The 12904-nt window shown below is 46.7% G+C and overlaps 1 protein-coding gene across 6 annotated transcripts in view; it reads right to left on the bottom strand.

Moving 5' to 3' along the window:
- The window catches only part of PFKFB3 (6-phosphofructo-2-kinase/fructose-2,6-biphosphatase 3), an 84293-nt gene that overhangs the window by 27026 nt on the left and 44363 nt on the right, over positions 1–12904 (bottom strand). For all 6 annotated transcript variants that reach the window (XM_014542288.1, XM_014542289.1, XM_014542287.1 and 3 more), the window contains exon 2: positions 226–1130. In XM_014542288.1, coding sequence (XP_014397774.1) covers positions 226–301 — 76 coding nt within the window. In that variant the 5' untranslated portion in view covers positions 302–1130. The remainder of the gene's footprint in view (positions 1–225; positions 1131–12904) is intronic.

Genomic DNA, 12904 nt, shown 5'->3' on the forward strand with positions numbered 1-12904 from the left:
CCGCGCCCCCGCCAACCCCTCCCCGCGCTCCGGGGAGGAGTGGAAGGAGCCCTGCCCCAGCCAGCGGAGACTGCGGTGGAGGGAGGTACCCGGCCCCGGAGGAGCGCGCTGGAGGAGAGGAGTCGGTACAAAAGCTCCGCGCCAGCTCCCGCCCCACAATGGCTTTGCTCTCCACGCGGCGCGCCTCTCCCCTGCAGCCCGGCCCCTACACCTATCTGTACTCACTTCTGGGCAACGAAGGACGGTGGTCCACCGGGATCCAGATCTTCTGCACCCGGCTCTGAGTCAGCTCCAGGGGCATCTTCACAGCCTAGACTCGGCGGCCCTCCTCTTGCGAATAATTCAGACTTGGGGAAGAGATCGGCTTGTCGACTCCCAGAAACAAAGGGAAAGAGGGAGTTTGTGCGCGGAAGCGCGGCCCGGGCGCTCTCCCTAGCGCTGCTTTTTTGGAAACGTGCTTTGCGCTAAATGACGAACCCTCGCACGGGGCGAGAGGTTCCGCGAGCGCTTCGAAAGGGGCGTGGGTCTGGGGATACACCCGCAACTTCCGCAGGGCCTGGCCCCTCCACTCAGGAAGTCCCCCACTCAGGGATGCTCGAAGAGCAGTGACAGCCGCAGTCCCAGTGAGCCAGCTCCAGCCCTCCGCGGTTTCCTCCCGCTCGCCTCCCCTCCAGCTCTGCTAGGATGCCCCGCGCTCCGCGTGGGCTTTTAAGAGTCCTGCCGGCAGCGATGCACACGTCAGCTTTGGGGCGGGAACGCATTCTTCTGGTTCCAGCCCCTCCTCCACGTGGGGAGCTGGTGGGGAAGGGCGGGGAAGGGCTGTGAGCAAGCCAGGAGGCAGCCTGCTGGTGCCCCCTGCAGGCTAGCATCAGTAGTGCGATAACCAGCTGCAGAGAACGCCCTAAACCCAGCTTTGGCTGACGGTCCTAGACTCCTTGAGCTTCCTCCTACCATCCCCTAAAAACAACGGGCATGGCTTCCCAGAATAATCACCTCAACTGTGCTGGGAGGAAAGGAGCACTACCGTCCACTGGTCCGTGGACCCGCGCAGCCGAATCTCCAAGAATGACAGCATCTCTAAATGCATCCTCCTGATGGCCTCTGGGAGTGGGACCCCAATACTCTGCATTCTTTAAAAAAACGTTTTTAGTTACTAGTAATTCTCATCCGAGGATATTTTTTTCCATTGAGTTTTAGAGAAAGTGGGAAAGAGGGAGAGAGAGAGAGAAACATTGATGTGAGAAACACATGGATTGGTGGCCTCCCACCCATGCGCTCTAACCAGGGCGAGGGGGGGGAGGGGAACTGCAATCAGGGTTCCTGCTCTTGACCGGGAATCGAACCCATGACCTTTGGTGTGCTGGCCCATGCTCTAACTACTGAGCAACCTCTGCCAGGCAGTAAGTACTCTGCATTCTTAACATACAATCCTAGTCAGGCACAGTCAAGTTGAAGACTCCACTTACTGTTAAAGGTTAGAGAGAGGGAAGCCTGAGGGAGGATGTTGAGAGCGCCCATGGGGCACAGCTCTCCTTGCCAGAGATGCTCCCTGATAACACTTACGAGTCTCACCACGATCCCTGCCACCCCAGTCCTTCGTCCTCACCCTGCCCACTTTCCTAAATCCCTTAGAAACCTTGACTTGTCCTGAACATTGCTCTCCCAGCAATCATCCCCAAGATCTGGAACCCAGGCAGCGCATGAGGAGGGGGGCGGGAAAGCCCCGGAGAGAGGACCCAAATAGACCCAAGTATCTTGGTTCGCTCAGTCACCATTTACAATATTTTCAACATGCCTTTATCTCTCCTACTGGTAGTAGAAGAGTAAATAAAACCGGGTCCTACTGCAACTGGCAGCTGATTATCTTATATAATAACAGGGTAATAGGCAAATTGGCCCTAATGGCAAAACGACCAGAAGGACCGCTCAACCAGTCACTATGAGGTGCACTGACCACCTCTTGGTCCCTTTCCCCGGCTGGCAGGCTCCGATCACCGGATGGGAACAGGGAACTGGGGGTGGATGGCCATGGGGGGCAAGGCCAGCTGCGGGCAGCCGGGGAAGATGGCTCTGATTGCAGGCCAGGCCTAGGGACTGTACCCGTGCACAAATTTTGTGCGCTGAGTTTCTAGTCTGACTATAAGCCCCATAAGAAGTATTGGGGCGGGGGATCCAGAGACAAATGGTAGGGGAGTGGGGGTTAGAGAGCTACCAAAGGACTTGTATGCATGCATATTAGCATATCCAAATGGACAGGCACTGGAGCGGTGGGGGCTTGCCCAGGGTGGGAATGGCTGGGGGGCGGGGGGGTCAATTGGAAAAACAGAAGACATATATAAACTTTAGACAAAAAAAAAAAAGTATCGCGGGGACTGCCATCGGCACAATGGCGTTACGTGGATGTGCGCGATGCATCAGCACAGAAGCACTGCCCTGCCTCGCCTATAGGTGCGTACCTCAAGCTGAGGCTGGGCTGCGATTGCAAGGAAGTAGGCGGCGCTCCCTGAAACCCACACTGCAGCAGAATAGCCTGAGCTGAGGCTGCCGGCACACGTCGCTCACGTCCCACATGGCTCCGCTGGGACGGTGCCCGCTCTCCTGCGGCGGCCAGCACAGCTGTTCCCGCACCGCCCCACCCGGGCCTCTCATCTTCCCTGCACTCCAGCCCGCCCACAGGCCGGGAGCGCTGAGCGATGCCCACCCGGCGGGGGCCCTCGACCACCCTCCTCAAGCCCCGTTTGAGCCCAGCCCTCCCCGGAATCTCTGCTCTCCCTTCAACAGCTCTGCTGACTGTCGGTTTCGGTGCTCGGCTAGGAGCAAATGCCATATTTGACACCCTATAACGCCCCAGGGAGAGTCCCACTCCACTCTTGAAATAGGAGTGCGCTGATCAAAGAGAAAAGCATTCACAAGCAAAGCGCCCGCTCCTCGGCAGGGGAGGGGCGGGGGGGGGGGGTTGCTGCTCGGGGTTTCATAGAATCAGGAAGGGGGGCCGGCTGTGCCTGTGATGGCGGCTGCACCCCTGGATGCCTGCCCAGGAAGAACCAGTGTACCTGCATGCCTGCTATTTTCCCACTGGATTTTTCACACACACTTACAAACAGGGCAAGGAAACGAGGCGGCATTCTTCCACCCTCTAAGTTTGCAAACTGTGGTGGGATTCCGCTTAGGAAGTGAGAGGTCCAAAACTTGGAGGCGCGTCTTTAATCACCTGACCTGATAACGTGTTTGTCCAGGGTCGGGCTCTGAGGGCACGAGACAGTACACATGACTCGGAGATCCCAGCTTAAGCATTCGCACTGTTCCTGCCTGTGTATCAGTAACTACAGAGGCGGCCCTTGCTGCCCCAGCAAAGACTGAGTTCTTCACTTCCTGCACCTGATGGAGAACAGGCAAATGGAAGGTCACTTAATCCCCCTCCCACTTCTGACATCTAAGTGCAAAGTGTGAACGAGTGGGAGGCAAGGCCGAATTAAACTTTAAAGGGGGCAGCTTGAATTGGTGCCACCCTTGCAGCCCTCAAGTAAATTAGTGTTGCACCCTATGGGATCTAAAATTACTTCACTGCAAAACCGTTTATAAACAACCCAGCCCTGGCAGGGGTAGCTCAGTTGGTAGGAGCATAGTCCTGTGCAGCAAAAGGTTGCCGGTTCCATTCCACGCTCAGGGTACATACGTACGTGGTTCCATTCCCCTCTTGGGGCACTTACCTAGGTGATGGGCAGATACCCAGTAGGGGCAGGGTACGGCACATATGGGAGGCAACCAATGGTTGCCTCTCTCATACATCAATGGTTCTCTCTCTCCCCACCCCTCTCTCCCTTACCCACTCTCTAAAGTCAGTAAAACATCCTCAGATGAGGATTTAAATAAATAAATAAAAATAAACAACCCAAGTGCAACTGAATGTACTGGTTCAGAGTTTATGGTTTAGACATCTATGTGACTCTTCCCCTAGTTCTGCTGATGGCCCCATCTTCACCATCTTCTAGGGCTTTTTATTAAGTTTCTGGTCCCCAAGCTGGTGGGCGGAAACTCATTCCTTCAAAAAAGCCTGCAGACAGTGTAAAAATATCTTTAATCCGAAACAAACTTTTTTAAAGACAGGACAGCTCCAAGTATGGGGGGAGATTCTATGATCCATAGGATTATTAAGGCTAGATAATCCAGTAATGTTTTAAAGAGAGTAAAGGGAAGTTTAGAGATTAGAGGGGTTAAGGAACTAGATCTAAGGTCAAGAAACGCAGCCAGTTTGCCACAGACAAGTTTCCCCAGAGGACTCGTGATGCACACCGCCTAACTCCAGGGTGCTGAGTGGAGTCCTGAAGGGGAAGACCACACTGATCCAGCCCATCTCACTCAGAACAGTTGAGCTCTTTGGCAGGAACCGTTTGCTCCCATGAACCATCCTATGTCTAAGAAAATGCAGTGAGACACCAAACAAAAGACCAAAATAAACCCTCACCTCACCACCCATCCAAAGACAGGGGAGAGGGGCAACTTTTTTTAAATGTTTGTTCTTCATACATGAATGGGAACAGACGCAGGCATCCATATAGTGCCACATCAGCAGATTGAAAACCCAATTCAAAACCTGCACGATGAGACCGGCTAGTGGCTCAGTTGGTTGAGCGTCCTCCTGTGCACCAAAAAGCTGCCATTTTGATTCTTGGTCAGGACACATACCTGGGTTTCAGGTTCCTCCCCCTTCCTCCCTAGAAGACAACTGATCAACCTCTCTCTCTCCCCGCCCCCCTTCTTCCCCTCCACTTTCTCTAAAAATTAGTGGAAAAAATATCCTCTGGTGAGGATTAAGAAAATAAACAAACAAACAAGGTTCCATACTCTATATGATTCCAACTCTAAGACATTCTACAAAAGGCGAAACCATGGAGATAATAAAAAGATTAGTGAATGCCAGGGATTAAGGAGGAAGGAGGGATGAATAAGTGGAGCACAGAGGATTTTTAGGGCAATGAAACTACTAATTATACATTTGTCCAAACCCATAGAATGTACAATGACAAGAGTAACGCTAATGAAAACTATGGACTTTGGGTGATGATGATGTGTCAGTATAGGTTCACCCTTTAAAAAAAAATGCATCCTTTAAAAAAATGATGTTAATAGTAAGGAGGCTATGCATGTGTGCAGGCAGGTGGTATATGAGAACTCTATAATTTCAATTTTTCTGTGAACCTAAAACTGCTCTAAAAAATAGAATCTATTTCTTAAAAATTGCTAATTTTTCTGTAAATGTCATATATACTTTTCTCTAATCAAGTAGACTTACATGTTGTAGGGAATGTGAGGACAGTTTCTTTATGGCCACAGCCTAGCTCTGGATGCATAGACACAAACTGTGCAACTGAAGTCCCACTGAACCTCCAACAAGTTTCCGTTTCCCCCTGCCCAGTCCATGCTGCTCCACTTCCTGCGGGCCTTTCCTTTCCTTAGGGCACACCCTGAGCTTAGAAGCATGCTCTTAAAACTGCCTGTTGGTGTTTCATATCCAGCATCACACATGGCTACTGCTTTCAGGGTATTTACACTCCTTGTCAACCTCCTCATCCAATATCAAGACATAATATTTGTGTTCAAAAGTATTATTTTATGACTTCAAAATATTTGTGCTTTAAAAAAAACAGATATTCTGTAATCTAGTTGACAGTATTGTACCAATGTCAATTTCCTGTTTTGATATTTTACTCCAGTCATTTAAGACATCAACCTTTAGAGAAAGCTAGGTTATGGGTTCACGGGACTCTATGTTCTCTTTTGTAACTTCTTGTATTCCAAAATAAGAAGTTAAAAAAAATTTTTAAATCAGTGATAGCTCAGTTTGCTCAAATCCTGGAGAGAAAAAAAAAGAAAAGCATAGATTGTGTAGATTCAGGCACTGAGGGAGAAGAGAACTGGCAGGAAGGTAGTCAAGATTTGCATGTGTTTCTAACACCTTTGCTTCTTGCAAATGACAGATATGTACAAACAGAATTTGCATGAATCCTGCACCTGGAATCAAGCTCAAGCTATGTTTTAACTTGGGTGCGGGGGGCGGGGGAGGTTCTATTTTTGGGCTTTGCATAGATCTTTGGGAGAATATCAATAAGTTTGCAATCTTTGTCACCAATTTTCATGCTTAAAACAAAACGAGGAAGAGAAATTCATACAAAGTTCAACTGAAGATTCCAAGAGGTCAAGGCTGAGCCTTTTCTTTGATGGGAAAGGAGGCACAAAGATGAATAACTACTTGAAAAGCTCTCTGTCCATCTTCCTCTGGTACCTCGCATTCATTAGATGCTCACAAGCAGCAGCTGTGTGTCAGACACGCTACACTGGACATTCCAAGCGACACTGGAATCTCAATTATCTTGGGTCCAGCCAGGGAGAAGTAGGTGATCAAATAGCTGTCATCATGGTGTGCTGTGCTCAGCCTCACGCTGGGCATTACAAAGAAATAGCCTCCAGGCCCAAGAGCTTATCATTTAAGACCAGATGGGTAAATGTAAACATGTACATTTAGAATAAAATAAAAATATTAGAATAAAAGTAAGGAACTAAGAGAGAGGTGTTAGGTAAGTCAAGAATATGCCAAATGCAGGCTAAGGGTAAATCCATATTGGGATAGTAAGAAAAGTCTGCCTGTAAGTGGGGGCAGATCAACTGGGAATTTCATATCCATCACATTGTTCTTCATTTGATCTCTGCTGAATCCAAGAGAACTCGTGGAACTAAAAGGTCAAGGTCTCTCACTTCTTTCTACATCAATAAGTATTCACTGAGAGCTGGCTGTACCAGGGGCCATTATAAGTCAAGTAAGATGTGGCCCATGTAAGAATTAACTCACTTTTGAATTTCAGAGTGTCCCTTGATCTCTCTCTCTCTCTCTCTCTCTCTCATCTCTCTCATACATACACCTACCTTTTCCCCTTAGAGTTAATGAAGCTGAGACGCAGAAATATTAGCTTACTTACCTGTGATCACAGAGCTAATAAGCCAAGGAATAAAAAACAAAACGTTCAACTGGCCTAATGTTCCTTCGAGTTTCTCCCAATCAAGCTACTTTTCAACTAGGATGCTCAGTGCCCCTCCCAACAGCAATGCCAACAACAAAATTTTGGATCCAAGTGGTTTCATTGACAATCTCTAAATTACTTAGTATTTGTTTATAATGTAGGAATAAGAATAATCTTAAGAAACTATTATGAAGATTAACAACTAAAAACTTTCAAATGACCCTACAATGTAAAGCTCTGCTTAACATATAAAAACAAAGAGCTAGCCTCTCAAAGGTTCACAGACCTTTATGTTTCAGCTGTCATACTGCCTTCTGATGCAGAAAAGGCACATGGTCACTACTACAGTAGAGCCAATTGAAAAAGAACGAACCGTTTTATGAGATGAAACTGAATCAGCCTTAAAAAAAAAGAAAAACGGCCCTGGCCAGTGTGATACAGTTGGTTGAGCATCATCCCATGCATCAAAAGGTCACCAGTTCAATGCTGGTTTCAGGCTCAATCCCCAGTATAGGGTGTACAGGAGGCAGCCTCTCTCTTTCTCTTTCTCTCTCTCTCTCTCATCAATAAAAATATATTTTTTTAAAAAGAAAATAAAAAAATGTGGAGGAGGTCTTGGGCTTTTTGTGTGCTTCTAAACGGTTTTAAGATGACTTAATGTATTAATAAAGGGAAAGAAGAAAAATAAGAAATACTCCTATATTCCCACATCATTCAAATTATTAGATCAATCTCAAATTTATATTGCTATAATACATTGTTACAGAGTGGTGGCCTCCCCAGGTTTTCAATAGCATGCCATCTCCATGAGCTCTGGGGCGGAGCAGCCCCATAGATTTTCTAGTAGTAAAAAGACACAGGTGAAAGGAATATCAATGACAAGTAGAATGGACGACCTGCCAGGGCAGAGAGGGACCTTCTTCATCTTCACTGATGTATCCATCCTGAGTTCGGGTTTGACCAGCTATGCTAGAGTGGGTTTGCCCAACTATAAAACGGGGACATACCTACCTATAAAGTAGGGTTTTCTTGTGTGACGCACATAGCAGAGGACCTGGTTTCCCTGATTCCTCCTGCTTTCCCACTCTACCAAACTCTGTGAAATCAATCATATATTTGGGAGGTTCCATTCCTTCCTGTATTAGTCAGGGTTCTCCAGAGAAACATATGTATATACATGTATGTATATGAGGAGACTGATTATAGGAATTGGCTCAAGCAGTTATGGAATTCGAGAAGTCCCACATCTGCTGTCCGCAGCTGGAGATTCAAGAGAGCTGGCGGTGTGGTGCAGTCTGAGCCTAAGGCCACCTTGGGAAGGATCATCTGCTTTTCTTAGTCTTTTGATACCGAATCAAACGCTAACCTCTCCCAGAAAGACCCTCACAGACACACCCAGAAAAATGTTTTACCAGCTATCTGGGCATCACCTGGCCCAGTCAGGTTGACACACAAATTAACCATCACATTTTCCAATAGCCACTCTCCCCATCTTCCTTCACAGCAGAACTTCAGGTTTTATTTTATTTTATTATTTTTTTGTTAATCCTCACCCAAGGATATTTTTCCATTGATTTTTAGAGAGAGTGGAAGGGAGAGGGAGAGACAGAGAAACATCGATGTGAGAGAGACACATGGATTGGTTGCCTCCTGCACACACCCCGAGCAGGGCCGGGGAACCTGCAACCAAGGTACGTGCCCTTGACCGAAATCAAGCTTGGGATTCTTCAGTCCACAGGCCAACACACTATCCACTGAGCCAAACGGGTTTGGGCAGGACTTCAGTTTTTAGCTGCCCAGCTAAATGATATTTTTCAGGCTTTCAGGTTAGACATGGCTGAGTGGCAAAAGTGGGGCTAGAAAAGAATGTTCATTCTATTACTAGGCAGTGCTACTAGCCAGACAGATAATTCTTACTCTCAGCCAAATATATCTTCCTGTAATTTCCCTGCTAGTTCTCATTCTGCTGCTAAGTACACAGTAAGCCTGTGCCCTCTTCCAGCCCTCAAACAATTGTGAGCAGCTAGCATGTTCCCATTAAAATACGCAAACTTCAGACTAAGAAGCCCACTCCTGGACTTTAAAACAGTGTGAACACAGTTTTCACCCGGCATAGAGCAGAGCCAACCGAGAGTGAATTTGCCTCATGATGTTAGAATCAGGTTCTAGGGAGAAGACTGTTGAGTGACACCATTAGGCCAATGGCAAATACCGAAATGAGCCAGGTACTCAAGATTACTACGACAAAAATCAATTCTAATGAATCTGTGGATAATCTAGGTATAGATTCTCAACTACTCAGAACAAGCTTGTCTGAGCTCCAAAGCTTATCCCATGGAGGTAGGGGTGGGGGTATGGGCGACACAGTACAGTGTAAGGAAGGGGCTATGGGCTGGGAGCCAGGAGCCTGGACCCTACAACAGACCCTATCTATACCAGGTGGAAGGACTTCCCTCTCTGGACCCCTGTTCCCTCATCTGCTGATGAACCAGATGTTCTCTAAGCATCACTTCCTCTTCTCCAATGATTCTGGCTGTTCTCAATGAAATATCAGTATAAAGTTGACAGTAATTACTAAACTATAAGCAACTTAAAACAGGGACAGCTGTTCATCTTTGTATCACCAGAGCCTGCTATAGTGTCAGGCACATAGGAAGTGTTCAGTATATGCTTTTTTGATGAAGAATGATTATATTTGCAATGATCACATTTGTATGGCTCCCACTGTGGGCTGTGCTCCCATATCTGTCCCAGGAATCACAGGGCTCAAAGGGGGACAGATAGTCACTCACTGTTGTGAGGAGTTGGTTCATCTGTAAAAGGAGGGTAACAGCTGCCCTGCCTGCCTCATGAGGTGGTTATGAGGAACAAATCAGATATGAATACAAGCTCTCTTGGAAACTCTGTGAAGTACCCAACAAATATATGAAGACCAGCATTTTGAAATTATCCAGGCCCTGCCCGAGATGGGTGATTGAGATGTCTGAACAGACGTTCTCTGAACTTGACTGCTCTGTGATCCGGTCTCATCCCTTGGTTTCAACAGGTTGACTATGTCCTCCCTCCTCGCCCCCCGCCCCCCAATATACACACAAAGGTGAGGGGAAGAGTTGAGGCAAAACAACTGAGGTCCCTGCCCCAGGACTTTGGTGAGGACAGAAACTGACAACCAAACCACTTTCTGCTGAGTACGGGAAGCAGAGGGAGCGCAGGGTTGAGAAAGTGGGGAATGGGCACGACTGTGTTGCAAGGCCTGCTTACGCAGTGTGGTGCGTATAAGTCTGCGGAGTGGTGCAACTCCAGGGTTGAGACATCAGAATTGGCATTCTTTCCCTTATCTGTTTCCCCTCACACTACTTCTTTCTCCCAGTGGAAAACATTCTAAAAATAGAGAAAAATATTTTCTTTTAATGCAGGTTTTGGAAAACATTGCTGACTAGATGTTGGAAAACCTACCACAGTTGGGCTGTATTAATGTGTAGTGTTCAAATGAGATAGTGGAGTGGTCTGTAACTGCCTGTGTTAGGACCACACTTCAGCACTGTGTTCAGTTCTGGATGACACCTTTTAAGAGCACATTAACAAATTCATATTCCTCCATATAAAGAAAATCTGGATATTCAAGCCATCTGGGAGCCATGCTCTGTGAGAAATAGCTACAGAACTAGATGTTAGATAGAGAAAAAGGTTATGAGATAAAATAATAACCACTTACAAATACAGGAGAAGCTGACTTGCATTGTGTTGCTCACGTGAGCTGAAACCAGATTGCTTGCTGGAAGATGCAAGGGAGGCACCTTCAGCTGTCCCACAACTAACAACAATGGGATAGGAAGGTAGCAACTACCTGCCCTATTAGGATTCCCAGCCTTAGCTACATGTCCAGTGGTCAAAAGCTTTGCAGAGGGTTCCCGCAAAAGCTGGCAACCAAACTAGTGGCCTCTGGCGAGCCCTGCAGATGGGGGATCCTATGATTCTGTGGGGGCTTAAGCTCCAGTTCCAGCTCACTAACTTGATAACCGAGCAGGATACTTCTCTGCATATCAAGTCTGAAATGATAGCATGATCTCAATGGTCCTTCTCTTTTGTAAAGTCTCAAACTGCAATATTAAGTGAATCTGGGTATAAAGTTGCTGATCTAGTATTTAGTTGTACAGGGGCCACGGACTGGGTGAGACATAGCTTTGACAAGCCTCCTTCGAATCAACCTGCTGGCATCGCAATGAGAACTGTGCTACAATTTCTTTCCATTCACACTTGGGGCACCTGGAGATTACTATGGCACCTCACAGGCAAATCAAAGGCTAGCTTAAAGCTCCACATTCGAAGTTTGACATCTACCTCAGTATTCCCTATCTAGTGTTCATTGATACCTCAGGGTGATATGGCGGTCCACATTCCAAGTAGAAACAGTTTTGTTTCAATATTTAATTTTTAAATCAATAAACACAATCTTTAAATCAGAGGTCCTCAAACTTTTTAAACAGGGGGCCAGTTCACTGTCCCTCAGACCGTTGGAGGGCCGGACTATAGTTTTTAAAAAAACTATGAACAAATTCCTATGCACACGGCACATATATTATTTTGAAGTAAAAAAACAAAACGGGAACAAATACAATATTTGTATTTGCATGTGGCCCGCAGGCCGTAGTTTGAGGACCCCTGCTTTAAATATTTCTCCTATGGCAGCCTTAGAGGTATGCCAGTCTGATCTCCCTTTAAGAAAAACTTGCATATCAGCTGCCTGGAGGGTAGTTAAATGAGTCTCCAGCTGCATCACCTTGGGATCTGAGGCAGCATCTGAACTGAGGCCACACCTTCCTGGCAACTCCCAGGTGATGACTAGCACAGCAGTGCACCAGGGCCTGGCCATTTCTGCCCACAATGGGGCTCCTCTACAGGCAGCTTTTCCCTGAGCTCCCACAGGGCCAGCTGTGACTTCTCAGAGCCATGCTGAAATGTGAGGCTCTCCCCCCACTCCCACTTCCTTCCCCGGCCCTCACCTTCCACAGGTATCAGACCTACAACCCTCTCCCTTCATTTTTCACAAGCATTATTTCAATAAATCTTTTGCACTTTCAATTCCATCTTAATGTCTGCTTGCCAGAAGACCCAACCACTACATTTTTCCATTAAAATAAAATAGCTAGAAAACATCTGAAAGTATCAAGTGTACAGAAGTTAGGGTGCAAGAGGAGTGTACTCCTGATATTGGGCTAGCTCATCACTCAGATAAGTTATCACAGGCCACTGTGATGGGTTTGGGCATTAAACAGCTTCAGATGGATTTAATATCATCCATTTGATATTTAATTTATACCTGTAATTGATCACTGTTTAAAGATGGGAAGCATAGGAAACACTGATGTTGAAATATGAGTCATGAGCAAATATAAGGATATGTCAAAAAAGACACAAGAGAAAAGAAAAAGAAAAAAAAAAGAAAGAAAGCCCTAGCTAGTTTGGCTCAGTGGTTGGAGCATCGGCTCTTGGACTGAAGGGTATTGGGTTCAATTCCAGTCAAGGGCATGAACCTTTTGCAGGCTCAATTCCCGGACCCAGTCAGGGCATGTGCAGGAGGCAACCAATCAATGTGTTTCTCTCACATCAATGTTTCTCGCTGTGTGTCTCTCCCCCTCCCTTCCTCTCTCTCTAAAAATAAATGGAAAAATATCCTCAGGTAAGGATTAACAACAAAAAAGGAACAGAACAAAAAAGACACAAGAGCTTACTTTAAAGCAGTGGTTCTCAACCTTCCTAATGCCTCGACCCTTTAATACAATTCCTCATGTTGTGGTGACCCCCAACCATAAAATTATTTTTGTTGCTACTTCATAATTGTAATTTTGCTACTGTTCTGAATCGTAATGTAAATATCTGATATGCAG

Source organism: Myotis brandtii, unplaced genomic scaffold (assembly GCF_000412655.1).
Source record: "Myotis brandtii unplaced genomic scaffold, ASM41265v1 scaffold297, whole genome shotgun sequence".
Classification (NCBI taxonomy): Eukaryota; Metazoa; Chordata; class Mammalia; order Chiroptera; family Vespertilionidae; genus Myotis; species Myotis brandtii.